The 22,319-nt window shown below is 36.5% G+C and overlaps 4 protein-coding genes across 6 annotated transcripts; 3 read left to right on the top strand and 1 right to left on the bottom strand.

Annotated features, from left to right (window-relative positions):
* Nucleotides 1-665: 665 nt before the first annotated feature.
* Nucleotides 666-5,835, top strand: LOC140826550 (uncharacterized). 2 transcript variants are annotated; one of them, XM_073188938.1, is made up of 15 exons: nt 666-939; nt 1,042-1,156; nt 1,260-1,335; nt 1,482-1,526; nt 1,649-1,716; nt 1,896-1,950; nt 2,024-2,103; nt 2,185-2,268; nt 2,951-3,064; nt 3,331-3,449; nt 3,533-3,650; nt 3,904-4,034; nt 4,164-4,311; nt 4,387-4,466; nt 5,512-5,835. In XM_073188938.1, exons 1-15 carry the CDS (start codon nt 746-748, stop codon nt 5,594-5,596), a joined length of 1,512 nt encoding a protein of 503 aa, XP_073045039.1. In that variant the 5' UTR covers nt 666-745; the 3' UTR covers nt 5,597-5,835. The 2 variants fall into 2 exon arrangements, with proteins under 2 accessions (XP_073045039.1, XP_073045038.1); XM_073188937.1 differs by having other exon boundaries at nt 667-939; nt 1,260-1,371.
* LOC140826548 (chloride channel protein CLC-b) lies at nt 5,758-9,727 on the bottom strand. The gene is made up of 6 exons (XM_073188933.1): nt 9,362-9,727; nt 9,063-9,263; nt 8,749-8,926; nt 7,603-8,135; nt 6,214-7,369; nt 5,758-6,045 (listed from the first exon to the last, which is right to left on the bottom strand). The coding sequence occupies exons 1-6, from the start codon at nt 9,547-9,549 to the stop codon at nt 5,938-5,940; spliced, it is 2,364 nt and encodes a 787-aa protein (XP_073045034.1). The 5' UTR covers nt 9,550-9,727; the 3' UTR covers nt 5,758-5,937.
* A 5,571-nt stretch (nt 9,728-15,298) lies between these two features.
* On the top strand, nt 15,299-18,400 carry LOC140826549 (SWI/SNF complex component SNF12 homolog). Of its 2 annotated transcripts, XM_073188935.1 has the most exons (4): nt 15,329-15,458; nt 15,554-15,588; nt 15,997-17,537; nt 17,793-18,400. In XM_073188935.1, the coding sequence occupies exons 3-4, from the start codon at nt 16,009-16,011 to the stop codon at nt 17,857-17,859; spliced, it is 1,596 nt and encodes a 531-aa protein (XP_073045036.1). In that variant the 5' UTR covers nt 15,329-15,458; nt 15,554-15,588; nt 15,997-16,008; the 3' UTR covers nt 17,860-18,400. The 2 variants fall into 2 exon arrangements, with proteins under 2 accessions (XP_073045035.1, XP_073045036.1); XM_073188934.1 differs by lacking the exon at nt 15,554-15,588 and having other exon boundaries at nt 15,299-15,458.
* A 356-nt stretch (nt 18,401-18,756) lies between these two features.
* LOC140826551 (ribonucleoside-diphosphate reductase small chain) lies at nt 18,757-20,284 on the top strand. The gene has a single exon (XM_073188939.1). It carries the CDS (start codon nt 19,068-19,070, stop codon nt 20,055-20,057), a length of 990 nt encoding a protein of 329 aa, XP_073045040.1. The 5' UTR covers nt 18,757-19,067; the 3' UTR covers nt 20,058-20,284.
* Nucleotides 20,285-22,319: the final 2,035 nt, after the last annotated feature.

Genomic DNA, 22,319 nt, shown 5'->3' on the forward strand with positions numbered 1-22,319 from the left:
GACAAGTCAAGTCATAAAAAAAAACAAATTTTCAAGATGGGATGTCATGGTTGGTGAATTCACCATACGAGTCACTACCATTGGTTTTGGTCGACAATGAATTTTATGTGTGGATTTCGAATGCTAGAGGAACCAGATTCAGTCTCCGGCATCTCACCCTTGATCCGGCCAAACCGGTATACAAATTATGTTTAATTTCCGCTCATCCGTCTCCGTCACTGCCTTGATTCACGTGGTGGCATGCTATAATCAATCATATCATTTTTGTTGGCAAATTCACAAAATTATTGTTATTTTATTTTTAGCGATGAAAAAAAAATTTGATTATTCGATATTTAATTTGTATAAAACGATAAGTCGATAATCCCATGGTAAAATACGTTCTATCGTATTATAAACACACAGGATCAAAATTGTTCTTCCAAGTGGATTATCATTTATTAGAGTAAGTCTCATGTGAGACCGTCTCACGGATCATAATATGTGAGACGGGTCAACTCTACCTATATTCACAATAAAAAGTAATACTTTTAGCATAAAAAAAATACTTTTTTATGGGTGACCCAAATAAAAGATCCGTCTCACAAATACGACCCGTGAGACGGTCTCACATAAATTTTTGCCCATTTACTACTATCCGTCCCTGTTTTAGCAGATATAAATATAGATAAAATTGTATATTTCGGCTAACCGTCTTTATCGTTAGCTCCTTCCCGCCACCACGAGACGGGCGAAGCTCAAAATCATGGCCGCACACATAAGCCTCATCTCTCTCGCGCCTTTTCCTTCTTCACTCTCCCCCACATTCTTCAACCGCCTTGAAACACGCCGTTTCTCATCTCGAGAATCTTCATCGTCGCTGTCGTCCCTTTCTCAAAACCCTAGCCAAAACCCTCTTCCATCCTCATCTTCCGTTCTTCACTGTCCTCACTTTGAATCGTACTTATTTTTGCTGCTCTATTGGATAAGAGTGAAATTTGCCTTTTTGTTTTTTGGTAGGAAGAAATTTGCTTTTATCTGATTGATGTTGGAATTCTGCAGCTGTTCGGGCTGCAGTCACGAGTACAACCTCCACCAACCACCCATTCTCGGGGAGGCATCGGACTTCTTCAAGAACATCGGTGTCGCAGATTTCACATTCGAGAGTCGTAGAACTGTACTTGCATACACTGCTACCGTTTATTCTCTTCATTTACGAGCTTATAGTTTTCAAGTTTATAAAATCAGGTCTGAGGAAAGTTATCTTTGTGAATTGTTAGTGGGGGTGGAGATGTCGTGCAAAGCTTGCGGTTCGTGGTACATCAGCCAAACCTTTTATTGGGCTTTATGAAGAGGGTACTCATAATGTAGTAGATATTCCTGAATGCAAAGGTCCCCAAGTTCACGAATTTTAATTAGTTTTTTAAAAACAAATATATTATTATTCTTATAGAATCTATAAGCATTTCTCCGGCTTTAAAGTTGTGATTATTTATTTGTAGCTCACCATCCAAGCATCAATCTTGCTGTGGACCTACTGAAGCGAGGTTTTTTGTTGTTTTTTTTATTATATCATGAAATTTCTATGTTAGTTTGTTGTTCTGAAGAAATTATTTTGGCATTATTACATGTGACAATCTTTGTGTTATGTATATTGATTCCTGTGTAGCTATGTTTGAGTTGAATATCGAGCCATATGATGAAGATCAGGGAACCGGTGAGCTGAGATATGTTCAGGTGATCGATTTTTTTGATATGTAATGGCCTCCCTCTCATCAACTCAATATTGGTTTCATTTCCCAACTAAATGTGAATTAAAAATTCAATGTGCAAGCGGCTTGCCATAAAAAAATTTAAAAACTATGTGATGAATGATGGCTGATTTCTTTTCATTATGTGTTCGATTTCCTTTTTAGCTGGCTGTGACGACATATGACACATCTCTCCCAACTCGTGAAAGATATAAAAATGGTATGTTGATAGAGTTAAAGCAGATCGTCGCCTGGTCAATTATATAGCTGTTAAGTTTTACGAATAATGTCAGGTAAGGTGCAGGTTGCGTTGGTTTGGAATTCACGTGATGAGAGCTCACCTAATTCTGAAAAGTTAAATGCTCTGGCCAGGGTAAGTCATGCCTTTTCTGTTTATGACAATCTTTGAATTTTAAGCATCCAATTTGTAAATGTGTTTGATTCCAATTTCTAGTATTTGTGGATGAATGGGGGGCCAGAGAAAAAAGTCCATTTGATTCATTCTGTATGGGCTAACTTTCAGATATCAACAAATAATGTAAGTTTCTTTTGGCTTTTGATATATATATATATATATTCGTTTAATTTACATCCAATAATTTATTTGTCTTGTTCATGTAGCCATATTTTTTTTATAAGAACTTAAGAATATGGAGGAAGAACACCACGATTGACCTGAGGATGCTTAGGGGACTTAAAATATTGAATATAAATGCAATTTTGGAACTGCTGAGATGTGATATACATAATGAGGCGACAATTGGCACTGAAATTGGTCTTTATAAATCCGATCCTAGGCATTTGTCGAGACTGTTCAAGAAAGCATAAATTACCCACTGAAGGGTACATTGTCATGTGAAAGAGTGGGTTTTTTTTTTTAATCTTAGACTGCAGTCTTTAAATATTAATTGTATCCCAGTCTGTCTTTACTAAAAGGAATACACATTTCCTTCAATTCCCCTTGCTTGTACTACCTGATTAACAATTGTACCTGATGGATCATATCATCCACTGAACCATGTAGCAGTTACCCCTTGCTCTGTCACTTTCTTTTTCTTTAGGCGTTAACTTTATGCTGTTTTGAAAGACCCTCAAAACATATAAAGGACTGTTTTAGAAGCATCTAGATTGTATTAGTCAATTGATGTATGTTAATACCTGAAATAATGATGGAATCCTTTTCTGCATTGTATTAATTTTGTTCTCGTCTGCTTTTCCAGACTATTTTTGGCAACAGATGGATACATCTTTTGGGTGAAAAAGAGTTCTGGGAGCATGTTGGAGGAATTGATATTTCTCTGGTGCCTTCAAGTTTTGGACAACCAAATACACGAGTATGTATTCGGAGTAGAGAAGTCTTTTAGTTTTCTGTTTGAAATATCACCTTGAATGTGTTTTTCTAAGTCCATTGCCATCTATTTTCCACTTTCCTTTCCTTTTTTCTTTTTTCTTTTTTCTTTTTTCTATCAATCCATTGGGCTTTGCGTGCTATCATGAACCTTAAATCAGATTTCTGATACTATGCAGTACATAGTTCTGTAGCACTGACTTATATGTTATTGAAGTTGAATAATCTCTTTAGTGTCCGTCAATTTGGCAGGCTTTTGATTCTCTACTTCATAGATTACGAAAATACGTTTGTATTGGGGCATCAGTAGTTGACCTCTATGCTGGTGCTGGTTTCATTGGTTTATCTTTGGCTGCCACCAGAAAATGCAGGTGGGAACAGTGATTGATTCGGAAATTTTGGTTTGAAAACATGTGATTCAGCAGGTGCTGATTAAGTATGTAGTAATTAACAGGTCAGTAAAATGTGTGGAGGTTAACAAAGAATCGAAGCAATCATTTGAAAAGACTGCTTCTCGGTTACCTATAACCATGGACTGCAGTATAAGCTGGCATCATGCCGATGTTTCCAAGGTTCGTTGCAGACTTATTGTCATTTTGTCTCAATATACACTATAAATATGTTAGCAGTTTTCTCATCATAACTGGATATTCACAGATGCACATTTCAGAGAACTACGGTCATCTGACATAAACGCGTGTATACATGGTTGACATTAATTTGAAGAACTGATTAAATGTGGATAATCATTTTCTTTGGTAAAACTGCTGTTTATGATGATTGATCAGTGCATATGAACTCTTGAATTTATCACAATTTTGTCAGGAATCACTTCATTGGCTCTTGGGATCTGATGTTGTTATTGTTGATCCTCCACGCAAGGGATTGGACTCTTCTCTGGTCAGCGCATTGCAGTCTCTATCATTCATGAAGCTCAAAAATACTATAAGTGAGAGGTATGGTTGTGAGGGAAATCTCGGCTCTTAACAGCAGTTCTGAATTTGGATTTTGAGTTGAGCATCATGGTTTCAAATTTAAAAGCTTGTCTTTTTGCACCCCACCTTTATTTGCCATTTCAATTCCAGCAAAAAAGTTAAAAATGAGAAAAGACCTTGGGTACTACGGGAAAGAGAAACTTCAGGGCAGAGTCTAGGCCAAACAAAGGAAGCTGAGAGACAGTCACTACCAGAAACTCTTATATATATAAGCTGTGGATGGGATAGTTTCAAAGAGGTAAGGTATCCTATTCAAGATCTTCCCACTATTAACGAAGTATAAGTAATCTTATATCCCTTCATTTATGATCAGGATTGCATGTCATTGCTATCTACCAAGTCATGGCATTTGGAGAAAGCCCATGGTTTCAACTTTTTCCCTGGAACACAGAGGTCTCTCTCTCTCTCTCCCCCTCTCCCCCTCTCTCTCTCTCCCCCTCCTCTCCCTCTCCCTCCCACACAACATACGTCTATACCTTCTCCTCCTTACTCTATTGCCATGTCGGCAATGTGGAAACCAACCTTTAGCTGGTGTTTGCCAAATTTACATCTTATTAAATATGTTGTGTGATTTTCTTTCTGAATTATCACGCCTCAGTTTTATCTCTTGGTGGTCACCATTGTCAGTTGAATTTATCCTGATCTGTATTTGGGAATTAATTTCAGACTTCTGATGTGATATAGATATCTGTTATTGGATTAGCAATAAATAATGAAAATAGAACATGAAAAAAAAAATGCTTTTGCACCATATGCCATCTAACTTATTCTATGCCAAGAAGGAAAACCTAGAAAGTAAAAGAAACAGGATGTGAGAAGTTGGGGTCTCTGAAGGAGGGATGGTGTTGTGCTCCCCAAATAAACAAACAGAAAGATGAAGAACACGAAAGGAACTGAAATAATCGTATTACCAAAATGAAAACAACCCAGAATGAATCAACCTGTACAATGGTTTTCTCCCTAGCTAAGTGCTAGTCACTCTTTCCACGCAAATCTCTAACTGAATGCTCGCCTATACAATTCATCTCTATTATATACCTCCACCCACTTCACGTATATTTCTTTCTTGGTCTCCTATCATACACATTAGCAATCTTGGGCTTCCCATGTCCACTTCCACTTGGGATCTCATGACTTGATATCCCGGGCCCAATGACTCCGTGTTTTTCTCTATTGGGTCTGAATTCATAACAGGTGTGTATTGTTCTGGATCTATCAGATTTACACAGTGCTCCAATTTTGCCACACCGAGAAGTTCCAAGTATCGAATCATAGTCGAGCAAATAATTGCAGTCAAGCCTCGGCGTTTTGATATATTTGGGCTATCTTAGATAATTTACATGATAAGCGTATGTTTTTAATGCATTGACTGCTGACACATGCTTTTGATCTGAGTTATTTTCTGTTACCGTAAAGTGAGGCCTTTTTATGGATGCAGTATCGAAATCCTCGCTGTGTTCAAAAGAGGCGCAGGAGAAAATGTGAACCGAAAGAAAACCGCGAAAAAGAAAAGACATGCTTGACAGCTTGAGATGCATTTGAACATCTATATGCGGTGACAAGCATACTTGTTGACAGAGTTCTTGTGTAACATGTTTACTTTAAACTGCGAATGGACAAAAGATATCAGTTTGCTGTTGTGCATTACTTCTCAATGGATCAAGAGTATTCCTTGCTAAATGAATGAGTTCAACGATATGTCATGTATGATGAATTGATTATTGTCGAGATGATATTTTAATACAACAAATATTCTTTGCTATATTCTTGTGGATCTGGACAAAGAATGATCTGTTCAACAAAAATGGGATAATATAAGAATAATATAGTATTTCTGGATAGTGACACTCTTGTAGGGAGGACATCAATGCCCCTTTTTACTTTCCTTGGCCTTTTCCAGATGAGGGAAGGCGCTCAAAATATTTTGAGATCTCAAGTCTTGCCTTGTCAAAATTCCAACCACGGGAGACGCCTGTAAAATGTGAACAACTCATACATGTCACAGGACTCACATTCGGCAAGTGTGTCTACCATGTATTTTATGCATCGTTTTTTTTCCAAAAAGTAGAATTTATTTTTTTACCGAAAACCAAAAAAAAAGGTTTAGTTCAATAATATCAGTAGTGCATCTTAAACTTACCCTAGCTGGTTGAAATTTAGGGAGAATGAGCAAGTGACGAAGCCCCACCTGCCGGAAAAGCACCAATGCCTTCGCCACCGACATGCTCTCAATTACTGTGAATGGGGTTGTGTTGGTCAAAGGGTGTAAGTCGACATACATCTCCATTTCATCATTTGTCAATGCTACCTCTTCAATATTACCCCAAGTTTCAGCTAAATCACTTGAGGTAAATTTATCTCTCACTTCCGATTCCTCTATCCGTCGTCTTTCTTGCAGGAAATACTTCTTTTTAAGCACTAACATAAGATGAGCTCTTAGGACCAGTCCATGCAGTTCAGCAGTCTCATTTGGTGAACTCACTACCTGTGGAACTGTTACTGTGTCCACAACTGGGAAACCATTGTGTGTGGAATTTCTCAGGATTTCCACTATACGACCAACCTTCTCAATTCCATTCAGGTTAATTACGGCTGGCTTGGCATCAACAAGCTCACCAACGGTAATATTTCTCATCCATGGCTCAGGTTTTGCGTCCAAGAAAGGCAGCTCTTTTAATTCTAATATTATCTCATAGATGCTTGGGTTGAAGCAGTCACCCACTGTTTTAGCAATTAGGAGAACTAACATTGTAATGGGTAGCAAGAGAAGGTTGTTGGTGAGCTCGAGAAATATGACACAAAGGGAAACAGTCATTCTCATCGAACCAGCCATAAGGGAAGCTGCCCCAAGAACGGCATAGAGCCCCTGATCTATATCTGTATATGTTCCCATGGCAACGCCAAGTATGCGACCATAAGCTGCACCCATTAGAATGATAGGGAGAAAGAGGCCTGATGGGACGGCAATGCCAAAGGTGATAAGTCCCAAAATGCAATACAGAGCAAAGTAGATAATGAGGGAAAAGATTTGGAATTCCGTTGGTGTGTTTATTGAGAAAATGCTGCGAACAGCATCATCATTTGTGGTTAGAAGAAGAGTAGCTAGGTCGTTATAGTATCCTTTTGGGCAGTTGAATTGCTTGAAGTTTCCTGTCCCGCCAGTTGTAGGACAGGAAGAACCCAGTATGGAGGAATCACAAGGTCGGCATTTCGCAAGAAAAGGAAGTCCATACATGCATACTGAAGTAAAAATGGAGACACTGAGACTAAGTAGTAGTTTATGCAATTTCCCCTTCCTGCAAAATAACCATAAAATACGTAGTTGAGGATCAGAGCCAACGGGAAAACTTGAATTTTCTGTTTGGGGAGTGAATGTGGTTGTCATAAAAAAAATTACGTGGTATTGTAGGCCCGAGACGAGCCACAGATCAGTTGCCTGTTTGTCCCATCTTACTGAGTTTACCATATTAAAATCTGGATAAAATCCACAAAATGATAGTAGGTAGATATTTAAAAAATAGGCTCTTACTTATTTATGACATTGTAGACCTTGAGGACCTGGTGGAGAACGTAATTGTATAGGCTTCCTAAAATGCCTCCAATCACTCCTATTACAGCCACAGGAATGAGGTCAACCGCATGGTATCTCACTGAAACGCCACTCACATCAAACATGATCAAGCCACCTTTACCAAATAACCCACAGTTCCCTGATTTACAATATTCAATGAATGCCCTGAGAACTACGACCACAACTGCTGTACTGAAAAATGTTCTCCAAAGAAGAGCACTTCTCCACCATGTTGCCACCTCTTCAAGAGCGAAGAGAACACCACCAACTGGGGCTCGGAAAGCAGCACATACTCCGGCTGAGGAACCACATGTGATCAGATCCCGCCGATCCCTGTCATTGTTGAAATATCTTAGCCAGCGCCATTTGAGGCGGTAATTACCCGAGCCACCCTGTCCTAAAAGAGAAGCAATGCAGGTCCCAATATGTACCAGAGGACCTTCTTTTCCAAGATCCAAGCCTGCAGCAACGGCTCCAATGCTTCCAATGATCTGTGTTCAAAAAGACATGCGAATAATAAATTGGAACTCAAATGCACTCTAATTTACTAGAATACTTTGAATCATTAATATTGTCTTGATATCAAGTTATCGACCATTCTAAACGACTATCTATGTTTTAAATAATTAATAAATGATGCACGAACCAATCAAAATTCAGGATCAATTTCCGAACACGGGTATGAAACCGCATTCGCAATCCATACTCTCTAAAAATATTTATAGCTGGCACCTAGGATGATCCCCACTCCCCCCAAATTTGTGCTCAAAAAGGTTTTTTTATAGGCTTGACTTGTTAGTAATTGCATCGTTAACTTGTAAGATAGTTACCTATAGCATCAAAATAATCAGAGGATAAAGAAAAGAATAAATGCCAAGAACCATTCTGAAATTGGTAAATATGGTGGTGCTCGAAGTGAATGCTTCTTTTTGTAAACCGGAACGACTATAAGACCTTATCAAGGACATATTCTAATGCGGACCGAGTGTCCCTGATTATCTGGCTCAAGATTTAAATTTGTGAAGGTGATGATCGGATCAGTCGTTCGGTAATTACGAGGCAAAACATGTTAAGTAATAGATTGGTAATGTTCGATTGGTGCACCTTAACAATCAACGTTGTGGCACCAAACATGTTAGGGGTGTCAATTCCATTCAGATAAGCTTTAATTTCAGGAATTCCAGGACCAGCTGCTGTAGGTGCAAAACAAACACACAGAACGGCAGCCACCAATGTTAGAAATAAATTTGCTCCGGCCAAATAGATGAATCCCATCAAGTACCTACATCCATCAGATTATGAACTTTTCACGGTCATATACTGATATAAGCAAGCAACTATACCACACTGATTCATTGATCAGCACACATGCCATTTACAATTTCGTTTTGCAGTGGCAAAGGTTGATGAGGCTGTACCTTTCCTGGTCGATGTATTTAACCACGGCAAGAAGTTTGTACCCTGCAATATTTTCAACTGCGAGATTGATAAGAGAGGCAATTAATCCGGTCAGAAGCCCGACGAGGAATGCCAGCAACCATTTAAAGAAGATATACTGCAGTACTTGGACTTTCGATCTGCTTCTCCAGTCGTGCTTGAAAAGATCGTTTTCGTTGATCCTAAATCAAGAAACAGTTAGTTTCCACACCCATTAAGGATTTTGTCATTACTTTTCATTGGAAATAAAGAGAAGAGCAGTTTTGTGTATTGGTATTACTCGTAGTCCAAGCTCTCTATGTGAGAAACTTTGGCTCCAACCATGGCAAGTGGATTCGAAGAAAGGGTTCGATTTCTTTTGAGCAGAGGGATTCGAAGTGGGTTGCTTTCAGGGTCTGTTTCTTCATCATCTTCTTGCCTTTCAATGAATGTTTCCTCTGCTCCTGCTGACTTGTTATTCTCCTCCATCAGCAGATTCTCACTTTCCTGTTCCGATGATGAAAAAGGTGACTCCTGTCCCTAGATTCTTGGAATAGAGTTGATGAAAATTGGACTTGAATCAGGCGCTGCACATATTCAGGTTTGTCTTCTTGTAGCAAGCAATGCAAGGTAGGCTCGTATTTTTTTATAAATAAATGTGCGAATAAGGATGATGCTTTGTTGGAGGGTTATCTTTTATATCAAGCTACGTATTTTTTATATTGTGTTATTTTATAGGAATAATTATGATTTTAATTTTATTCACCCATGTTCATGATGGTTACTTGGTCACGACAAAATTTTAATATGCTGTCATGATATCAGCATATTTAAAAACAAGTATTGGAAGCAAAATATCTGTCTGAGTTGAAATCGATTAAAATTATTCGAACATGATGTTGGATAAATAGATGCCAGTTGGTTTTACAACTAATCATCCAATTCCAGGTAATGTTTCTCTTTTTTGACATTTGTGGTTTTAAAATGTTAAAATGTGAATTAGGATAAAATATGAAATGATTATAATTATGTTTTTGGAGGATATCGGAATTTGAGGGAAGAATATAAATTATGAACATGTGATAACTTTGTTTTTTTTGTCTGAAAAAAAAAAATGAAGGATTGAAACGAGATGGTCGAGTTTGTTTTCATTTCCAGATACGACATTCGTCTGGTAATTGAGCCTAACATAGCCTGGCTTTCTTTACCTATATTTGCTTTGTTTTCTTACTATAGTTTTCTTTATTTTTGGGTTGTGGATTAAAAATTCCATTTAAAGAGTTAATTTAAAAGAATATAAATGAAATATGTCTTAAAATTGATGATATAAAATATTAGATTTTGGCTTTTAACAAAGGGGAGTTGATGAAAAATCTCCAATTAAAATATTTCTTTGGGTTCACTTTCTATCCACAAAATTGTGGTACTATGTCATACAAAATGTGGTACACTTCATGTGAAATGTGGTACTAAAAAAATATCCAAAGATTGAACACAAAAAAAATCGACAATCGAAGAGTGAAAGCCAATTTCCCGTTCTAACAATTACTCAGACTATATAAATCTGCGGATTCAAAAATTACCTAACCAATCAGAGTTTTGGCTGATGAATTTTATTTTAAGTCCAGTGGGGCCGGCTTCCGATACGTAACTTTGCAATGATTGATTCCTTTCAATCGAAAAAAGGAGGGGGGAAAAAGAAAAAAAGAATACGAAAACGAGAAGAACCAAGATTTGATATCCAAATCCTACCTGATCCATTAGGCTAGCAAAGTAATAATCACACTATTACGTATAACAAAGATGAATTTCATAGGATTATCCTAAATCATGTGGCTTATAAAGAAACATGTGTAATAGTTGAACTTAAAAAATGAAACTGGTCACATACACATGATGGAGTAGGAGGGGGGTGGGGGAAGTAAATGTCCTTTTCTTGTGATATTAATTAATTTTTTAAGGCAGGAACCATGTGGAATATGGGCTCAATTTGCTCTCACACTTGTCCTATGTGTCAAGTTGGACAAGAATACCGTGGAGAGATCCAAGGGTGCAAAGATAAGCGACCTTTGGAATGGTTGAAGAGCCATTTTATCCACATACCAAAACACGTGTTTTACTTGATCCATCCATCTTTCTGGTGTAGAAATTATTGAGCAATCAGTATATGGTTGGTTGCTCGTGTATTTCAACTTCCTTTGGGTTTTTACATTGGTCGGTGCTAATTATTCGGGTGAGTTTACAAGAATCACGGGTTTCATGTGAAGATTATTGATAGGTTTATTAATTTTTTTGTAGCCAGCCATAGGACTAGTTGGGAGGAAGATCACTCTTGGTTCATCTCTCTTTTCAAATTTAATGATCGTCGCCTGAATAGACAATCTTTTTTAATCTAGAATTCAGGTTATGTCTCTTTCTTTGCGTAAAATCACAGGCCTCTCCTTTCAAATGGAAAGATTGAGTAAATCGATCATGGGTTTCTTGGCTTTACTGTAGGGGTGATTGTAAAGAGTCACAACAATTTTTCATGTGCTTCTACGGCTCTTTGATCAATATGGGTTCCACGTGATTTATGTGGGGATCCGAGGGTTGTGTTCCACGATGTATTGTTGTAAAAAAATGTATAAGATTTTTACCCTAAAAAACCTCCCCCGGAATGAATCCATGTCTGTCCTTTCAAATGGACTGGATTGGATAAATTTTAGGCTACGTTTGGTTGAAGGATAGAGTAAACTAATGATTAGTACGTAAATGATAAAGAAAATGATTGTGATAGGATTGTAATATATGTTGTAAAATAATATTATGTTTGGTAAGATTTTTAAGTGTAGGATTATTTTGAATTTTTTGATGAAAAGACGAATTTGCCCTTTCCCTTCGCGACGGCGACAGTGGCGGTGGTGGCCGGCGGTCGGGCGGAAATGGTCTGCCGGAAAAGGTCGGCGGGTGAGAGGGCTTGAAACGTCGCTACTAGCGACGGATTTGCCGGAAATGGTCTGCCGGAAATGGTCTTGCGACGGATTTACCGTCGCCGATCTTGTTTAGATCGGCGACAATTTCTGAAAAACCGTCGCTATTAGCGACGGTTTTTGAAAAAATCGTGGCTATTAGCGACGGTTTTTGAGAAAACCGTCGCTATTTGGGACGGATTTTTACAAACCGTCGCTAACTTGAGTTTGAATTTAGGAGAAGGGTAAAATTGGAAAAATATGAGGTATTAAGAGTGGGATAATTTATCACACCTAAATTGTCAGTATTATTTGTCCAACAAATAGTAGCTACAGTGCGGGCTTTTCAATTTTATCACGGGCCCTCGTATTTCCTAAAAATCCAACCAAACGGGTGATTAGCCGGGATAAAATAATCTATCCCGACTAATCACCCGAACCAAACGCAGCCTTATGATACTTTTTTAAAGATACATGTTTTTTTCCCAAGCGTCCCTGGTCCAATGAAAAAAAACTATAATATTTTTTAGAGGTTGCGACCATTCTTTGATTGATTAGGATCGATATATATATATATTTTTGGAAGTTTTTGCATTTTATTTGTGAACTAGTAATAGTTAAAATGTGTCTCTTGACCAATTGATTGTTGGTTGATATCGACTTAGTTTCTGGTTGCTGCTATAGCTTATTAGGTGATTCAATTTAATTTGATTTGCTATTCGGTTTTACTTTAAAATCAATTTCAGGGATAGAAACTGTCTTTTTCAGATGGTTTGAAGATGATTTTTCCAGTGCAACAACTGGGACTGTACCATACAATTGAGAGAACTAGACAATGTGAGGAGGAAAATGGAAAATGTTGACAATATGTTGTCTGTCGGCACTTTTTGTGTGCCCCTTGCATTGCTTTGGCCATAACCGTGCCGTCACTTTTTGTGTGCCCCTTGCGTTGCTTATTTGCTTTGGCCATAACCGTGCTGCGGCTTTCGGTCTAAGCTTATATAATTATGGGGGTTTATGTGAATTGCTCATAAAGTTAGCATCATAGTACAATATAGAAAACGTCATCGTCATGTTTTTGACAATCATCTCTCTCGATATGTTATAATTTTTATAATTGATAAAGTAACATCCGATGTCAAATACATATGGTGTGTTTGATTGAATAGATTAAATAAGGATAGATTAATAGTCACATATTTATCGTTAATATGTTTTAATAATCATTTTGACCCGATTTAAGATCCAATTTTATTAATAAAATAGTTATCCATAAAATTAGATCTTAAACCTGAGGTCAAAATGATTATTAAAACAACTTAAAATTTTAACGATAAATATTTGACTATTAATCTATCCTTATTTAATTCACTCAACCAAACACACCCATAATGTATAGAGAGCTGACTGCAAATAATCCATGAGTAGGTCTCCTGTGAGATGGTTTCACGAATCTTTATCTGTGAGACGGGTCAACGCTACCGATATTCACAATAAAAAGTAATACTCTTAGTATAAAAAATAATATTTTTTTATGGATGACCAAATAAGATATACGTCTCACAAAATACGACTCATGAGACCGTTTCACACAAGTTTTTGTTTTTGTTTTTTTAAATTAATCCTCTATAAGTTCATTATTTAATTTTCGATTAAGTCTCTCGTGAGATGATTGAGTTTGTCTATATTTACAATTTTAAAAAATATATTTTATTTTTGATATAAAAAAAATACTTTTTCATCTGTAGGTTGTTTTGATTCTGAAATAAAATATGTGTAATTTTATATAGTTGAAATTAAACTTGAAAACAAGCCTTTTCGATAAAAATAAATAGAGAACAAATAAAACAAAAACACGGCTCTGTGAATTTCATTAATTTTCTTTGGCTGATACAAATATATGCGCTACTAAAAGTTGGCATGAACTGGAAGAATGGTAGACACCACATTGCTTTGTCTGTTTTTGTATTCTGTTGATCGATTACCAACAAATATGAAATAGGTGTCGGGGAATGTGGGTTTATTCTATCCTATCCATGTGGGCATTGTCTCTGTGATAGGATGAATGACCAAGATTTGCTCATGTATATATAAGACCCATTTTTTTTTTAAATTGTATGTGTGGCAAGATCTTACCTATTGAAATGAAGTGAGGATAATACTCAAATAGATAGGATCTCATCTACCGAGAATGTTGATATCAATTTTTTTGGTAGATAATATGTGTATATATGCCACCTCATGGCATACTTTGTTAGTTGGGATTCGATGAGGTATTAAATTTATAGTATTATTTTATTTCAAACGGAAGAAGCTAGACAAATACATTTAATAACTCATCCAACACGTCTGTATATTCATTAATTTATTTTAATTACAAAGAGTTGACATGTATCTAAATACACTGGTGAGAACTTTCCACCGATCGTGCCGAGTTTTCTCTGTATCAATGAGATGACACTCAACTATTGTGTATATAATTTTGACATACTTTGATTTAAAATTTTCAGAAAACTATATAATGATTTTTTTTATATTTATATTTGATTAATTGTTTTTATAAATATAGCATGTGAATCGATTGGGCTGATTCTTTTTATCTTTTTTTTTTTTTTTTCCTTTTTGCTTCTTTTTGGGCTGTTTCTCATTCGAAGAAACAATGGTTCGAGACAAATGTAATCAACATGAAGAATCAGGTGTTTTTGTATTTGGAAGATAAATATACTTGAAGATGTTATTTTTTTTTAAATATAGTTGATCGAAGTTAAAAAATAATATATCCCATGTGATTCGGGATTTATTAAAACTAAATTGTATGATTTTATGAGCATGTGTTATTTATTTTTGTTTGCTTGAATTTTGAGTTGTTATAGTGAACATACGAATTAAATTTCTAAATAATTTTTTAATCTATAAATTCTTTACTTTATTGGAGGGAAAATGAAGAAGAATATTTTAGTTATATTCATCTATATTATAATTTTAAAATGAGTAACATTAAATAAATATATGGGTTACCAAACGTAGTTTGCATAACATTATATTTTGATATTTCCGTAAACAAAGAAAGTGTAACTTAATTTTTCTCCAAATTTAATATTGAGTTCTTTTCCTAAATAAAATAAAAAATAAGTAAAAATTTTACAATAAATAGAGTATTTCATTTTAATTTCTAATTTTCAAAATTCATGAAAACATATAATTAAATTAATTTTTTAAAGGTTAATTCTTAATAAAATAATACAAATATAATAGAATACCAAGATATTAAAAGAAAATATAAAACAGATGATAATTTAGAAAAATAAAGGAAAAAAAAAAGAGCCCGGGTTTTGATGCCGTTTTGACCCCACTGAAGTGTGGAGGCAGAGCTTCCTGAGTCGAGGAGACAGACAGCGGCAACGGGAGGGGCTACGGTGGAGCGAAGTCATCCCATCTCAATTTAAATTTGTAAGTTGTTCTCAAAGTTGGATCCAAGCTTTTCTAATCGTATAATTGCCGCGTCAGTTCCAAATCTGTTTCATTTCTGGATTTTGTATTTGTAGTTTCTGCGTAATTGTCGTGCTGATTGAATTTGAAGGTAGACTACTTTTTAGGTCGTAAGCATTCTTGCTGCTGTAATTTTTGTCTCTATGTCTTTTCCACATTTTTGTTACTTGTTATTTTAAGTGCGATTTACCCTGCTCGATGTTTGGCTTTAGGGTTTTGTTTATATGCGATTTTTTACAAAATCTTAACAATTTTAGTTTAATTTCTTATAGAGATTTTTTCATATATATTTTCTGGTGAAAAAATTCCATAATTCTAGGCGATTGATCTTCAGCTTGATCATTTCCTGCAAGTTCAGCCTCACAGTTAACACTCATAATGTTTTCATATGGACGAAGTTGGTTTCTTTTATTTTCTTTTTCTTTTTTGCTCTTAAATCTCTTTAGGTTTTAACTTCTGGTGATGTCAGTTCAATTAAGTGGTTTCCTTTGATTTTCAGATACAGCTAGCTATGTCAGCAAATAGCGGTAACCCACCAAAGAATGTTGGAGCTTCACCTCCCTTTATGAATTCTTTTCCCGTGAATCCATCTGGTCAGCAACAAGTGTCACCAGGCTTTCCAGGTCAGTTTCAGCTGTCCCAGCTTTCTGCAACTCAGATCCAAGCCATTGCTCAGGCCCAGTCAAAGGCTCAGGCCCAAGCAGCTCACGCGCAATTCCAAGCCCAGTTGCAAGCTGCTCAGGGCATTGCATTTAACCAGGCTCATGCTGGAGGGATTTCAAACATGGGCTCACCATCACCTTCTATTTCGGGAGCTGGAAGTGCCGGTGCCAAATGGTTTTCCCAAAAACCACCTGTGCGACCAACCTTCTCCCCCCCGACTTACTCGCCCTCTCCTATGAGGCCAATGGATGCTGCTGCTGCTGCTGCTCGCAAGAAAAAGCAGAAGCTCCCTGAGAAACAGTTACAAGAAAGAGTTGCAGCCATTTTACCTGAATCGGCTCTTTACACTCAACTCTTGGAGTTTGAGTCTCGTGTGGATGCTGCTTTGACAAGGAAGAAAATTGATATCCAAGAGGCTCTCAAGACCCCTCCCTGTATTCAGAAAATGCTCCGTATTTATGTGTTTAACACTTATGCCAATCAGATTCGCACAATTCCAAAGAAGCCAAATGCGGAGTCACCTACGTGGACCCTTAATATAGTAGGGAGGATTGTGGAGGAGGGAATGGATCCTGAACAAACTGCCCTCATGCAACCCAGCCCTGTGAATCCAAAGTTCTCTTCATTTTTTAAAAGAGTTACTATCACATTAGACCAGAAACTATATCCTGACAATCATTTAATCATATGGGACAGCGCTAGATCACCTGCTCCTCACGAAGGCTTCGAAGTCAAAAGAAAAGGGGACCAAGAATTTACTGCGAGCATACGGCTAGAGATAAATTATGTGCCTGAGAAGTATAAGCTAGCACCAGCACTTGTTGATGTCTTAGGTATTGAGGTTGATACCCGCGCAAGAATAATGGCTGCAGTCTGGCACTATGTTAAGGCTAGAAAATTGCAGTGCCCAGATGACCCATCTTCTTTCAATTGTGATCCACCCCTTCGGAAAGTATTTGGCGAAACCAGGACCAAGTTCACTACGGTTGCGCAAAGAATTACACAGCACCTTTTTCCTCCACAGCCCATACATTTAGAGCACAGAATAAAACTGTCAGGAAATACTCCTGTTGGGACTGCATGTTATGATGTGCTAGTTGATGTACCCTTCCCAATTCAGAGAGAATTGCATGCTTTATTAGCCAATACCGAAAAAACCAAAGAGATTGATGGCTGTGATGAAGCAATTTGTGCTGCTATAAGAAAGATCCATGAGCACCGGCGAAGACGAGCATTTTTTCTTGGATTTAGCCAGTCTCCGATTGAGTTTATTAATAAACTTATTGATTCTCAAAACAGGGATCTTAAGCTTGTTACTGGTGAAGCAAGTCGCAATGCAGAAAAAGAGCGTGGATCAGATTTCTACAGCCAACCTTGGTATGTGAATATTAGATCTATGTTCTTGTTAACTGCTATACGTCTACAGCTCTTTGCTTGGTGTTTCTTGCATATGACAAATGATCTAGAAACACATGTAGTTTCCACTGCTGTGACAATTTGAAAGCGTGATGTACCTGAATTACTTTGCTTGTTACAGAAGACAATATGACCTCTTTATCAATTTCTAGGCCAAAATATTCATTTATATTTATGAGATTGGATGAGAAATGGAATGTTTTGCAACTTTGACAGGGTTGAAGATGCTGTCATTCGGTACTTGAACCGAAAGCCACCAGCAGACGTTCCCGCAAGCACTTGAACTGGAATGAATTAATTCCGAGGATGGCTAGAAACTAATATGCATCTGGTAGCTAATTGTCTTGTTGGGTCTATTACGAGTGATCTCTTGAGGAGAAGGTCCTGTGGACTAGAAAGTTTCACCTATTGGTGCTCGAATAATCCATGGTAATTTCAATGCTACTGAAAACGTGACATGGGTATAAAGTAGACGTGATCAGGAATGAGATACAGACACTCGAGATAAGTTTACGAAATGGCAACACCTACTTGACCTTGAGCTATTATCTGCTGAGATGCACCGATAAGTTTGCCCTGGAAAATACCGCAGACATGTTACTGTTTTTTCGGTGTTAAATATATATTGAGGTTCGATGTCGAAAGGAAGATGAGTGTTCATGTTATGTTACTTGTATGTGATTGTGTTGTGTTGTGTTCTTTTCTTTTCTTTTACACTGAATTTAGTCTGATCGCTGATGGCCTCATGCTTCGCTTGACAATTACTGGAAAAATAATAAGGTTTTCTATCAGACAATAAAAAAATTTGTGTTCGCTTTGTCTGACAGCCCTTTCTTTGGAGCTTGGTTTTTACAATGGCAGGTGGAGGGAGACCTGTTGTGTCAGTCTCATTTGCACTCTCTTAAATTTTCATGTAGTTTCGTTAGATGTATATATTCGTTGGCTAATTTTGTCCGGGTTCCGAGTGGATTTGACGATTTGTTTCTTATTTGGGCTACGGGTTCCGAGTGCATTTGACGATTTGTTTCTTGTTTGGGCTACGGGTTGAATCCAATAATAAATTGAAATAATTTCTAGTAAAATTACTTATTTGTTAATTCATATTTTTTTGATTCCTTATCGTATTTACTAAAAACAAATATAAAAAAGTGGCTCCTCCAAACGTGGATCAGTCTGCCGAGCAGATAATTTTGGTAACAATTCAATTCGATGGTATCAGACACGCCGTTGCTTCTTGTTTTGCTTATTAGCCAATTAGGGTCGGTTTTTGGTTTTGTTTGAGTCAATTTGAATTTTATTAAAGGCGCCAGCTTAAAAGAAGTTCAAATAACCTTGAATCTTCCTCTGTACGCTCCAAAGATTGGCATTTTTCTATCCCGCTAAAATTTCAAAATCGGGCGCTCTGTTTTCAAAAATCCCATCTTTATTTAACATCCTCCGCAATCCTCATCATCTTCACAAGCAACTATTTCCCTCTGTTTAAACCCGAAAATGCCGTCAATCCCGGAAGAACCCCTCCTCGCGCCGAACCCAGACCGCTTCTGCATGTTCCCTATTGAGTACCCTCAGATCTGGGAGATGTACAAGAAGGCCGAAGCTTCCTTTTGGACTGCCGAGGAGGTTGATTTGTCGCAGGACCTCAGCCATTGGGACGCCCTCACCGCCGATGAGAAGCATTTCATCAAACATGTTTTGGCCTTCTTTGCTGCCTCCGACGGTATCGTTTTGGAGAATTTAGCTGGAAGGTTCATGAAGGAAGTCCAGGTTTCCGAGGCGCGCGCGTTTTATGGATTCCAGATTGCCATTGAGAACATCCACTCTGAGATGTATAGTCTTCTGCTCGAAACTTATATAAAGGATTCGGCAGAGAAGAATCACCTCTTCCGAGCGATTGACACTGTCCCTTGTGTGGAGAGGAAGGCCAAGTGGGCTCTACGCTGGATCGATGGCTCCGAAACCTTTGCCGAGCGATTAATCGCCTTCGCCTGTGTTGAAGGAATATTCTTCTCCGGAAGCTTCTGTGCTATATTTTGGTTGAAAAAGCGTGGTCTTATGCCTGGACTAACTTTTTCAAACGAGTTAATCTCGAGAGACGAGGGTCTGCACTGTGACTTCGCATGCATGTTGTACGGTTTGCTGAGAATGAAGCCGAGTGAAGAAAAGGTGAAGGGCCTTGTGAGGGATGCGGTGGACATAGAGAGGGAATTCGTCTGCGATGCTCTTCCTTGCGCGTTGGTGGGGATGAATGAGAAGTTGATGAGCCAATACATTGAATTTGTGGCCGATAGATTACTGGACGCTCTGGGATACAGCAAGTTTTACGGAGTGCAGAACCCGTTCGATTGGATGGAATTGATCAGTCTGCAGGGCAAGACAAATTTCTTTGAGAAGAGGGTCGGGGAGTACCAGAAAGCTTCGGTGATGTCGAGTTTGAATGGTAATGGAGATACCCACGTCTTCAAACTCGATGAAGATTTCTGATCAAGATTTCTTAATGCGATTCACTTGATTATTTACTTAAAAGTTCTGATCATTACAAGTATTCGACGTAGGATAGTAAATGTAACATTTACAAAGGTGATCTTGTCTTCCATCCAGTGAATGAAAAGTACATAGATCCTAATGTCCCTATAGTCGTGTTGTATTAATCGTGTTTCTTTGATACCGTTTTATCTATATATCTGATTACTTTTCAAGTTTTGTAATAACGAGTTGATGATTATTTTCTTTTAGGTAAAAGGTGTTATTGTCTTGGATCCAGGGAACGAAGAATTTGTTTCTTAACTTTTTTTAAAATAAAAAATGTTGAAAAACATGTGAATTAAACAATCTTTATGTGTCAACAGTTAACACCCACCACATTGTCTCATGTTGTTTTAAAATGTATGCAAGTATGATTTTTTCTTATGTTTATTCTTTGATTTCAATTTTACACTCATAAAATAAGATAGAAATCATTTTAGTAAATTAAAAATAATATTATTATTTTATTTAAATAGTAATCATTTAAAAATGTAAATTAAATTGAAAATTTATTCTTATTTTATATAAAATAAGAATAAAATGCATGAGTTCATGAATGATTATTAATGTTAAGATTAATGTGAGAGAATTAATATATTAATATAATGTGTATCTTAATCCCACGTTTTTTGAAGAGATAGTATAGTCCCAATATGTAAGCTATTATATGAGATTGCTTTTTGGTGAAAATTAACTTTGGGCTTTTGTAGAATAAATTGAAGTCATCAAGAATGTAATATGATAGTTCTTCCACTTCTAAATGAAGTTATAATGATCGATATATGTTAAACCAAAAAAACCAATAACTATTTTCAAAGCTTTAGAGAGGCAATGGTTTCTTTTAAAAAAAAAAAAACACACACACACACACACACAAACTCCTGTGAGACGGTTTCACGAATCAATTTCGTGAATCGAATATTTTATTTGGGTAATCAATGGAAAAATTATTATTTTTTATGTAAATAGTATTTCTTTTTATTATGAATATCGGTAAGATTGGATCTGTCTCACATATAAAGATTCGTGAGATCGTTTCACATATATTTAGTAAATCTCTTGGGAGACGATCTTGCGAATTTTTATCAATGAGACGAGTCAACCTTACGGATATTCACAATAAAAAAAGTAACATTCTTAGAAAAAATAATAATAATTTTTCATGGATGACCCGAATAAGAAATTCGACTCACGAAATTGATTCGTGAGACAATTTCAAAAGAGTTTTTGTGTTATATATTTTTACTTTCACATCTCTTTATTTAATAACTTTTTCGAAATTCTAATTTATTATAGAAAAAATATATTGATTATACAATAATATAGTTATTAGATTGTCTACAAATTATTAGATTTCAAAGTATTTAAATATGGTACATATTAAAAAAAGGAACAAAAAAGTAAATTTTATTTATACAGCCTGGAAAATTTAAATTCTACTATATATAATGGGTGAATATTTAAAAATAAGTAATTATTTTAAGAGTGAATCTCATGTGAGACCGTCTGACGGATCATAATCTGTGAGACGGATCAACCATACTCGTATTCACAATAAAAAGTAATACTCGTAGCATAAAAAGTAATATTTTTTTATGGGTGACCCAAATAAGAAATCCGTCTCACAAATACGATCCGTGAGATCGTCTCACATAAGTTTTTGTCTTATTTTAAAGGCTAGCATTGACCTTGCCTGGGTCATTTTATTCTCTTCTCATATAGATCATGATAATTTTTTTGACACGATTAAAAGTTGATATTTATTTTATTTACACGGTGTGTCGGAACAAGTAGATTTAGAATAAAAGAAACAAACTATGTCATGTCCCATGCCTCATGCACGTGGATAGGCTAAACTTTTTGGAAGAAAATAGTCACCAGTGGCCTTGCGCTTAGTGCACTACGAAATTTTTATTTAGAGAAAAATACACCGAGGTGTGCACACGTTTTATGTTTAATGTTGAGCCGGAAAAAAAAATCGACATTTCGTACTTTTAATACACAGGGACGCAGTCAGAATTTCAAAATATGAGAGCTAGAAAATAAAAAGAATCAAATCTGAATAAATATTTTCCAAAAGTTCAAACATTAAGCATATGAAAGAGTACATATAATAAAAAAAACTTACGTGAAAGAGGGTAACTTAAATAAACACTACTTTAGTCGCAACCTTTGATTTCAAAAGATCAAATCTATCCATTATGTAATCTAAATCAATGT

Source organism: Primulina eburnea, chromosome 3 (assembly GCF_022965805.1).
Source record: "Primulina eburnea isolate SZY01 chromosome 3, ASM2296580v1, whole genome shotgun sequence".
In the NCBI taxonomy this organism is placed as follows: Eukaryota; Viridiplantae; Streptophyta; class Magnoliopsida; order Lamiales; family Gesneriaceae; genus Primulina; species Primulina eburnea.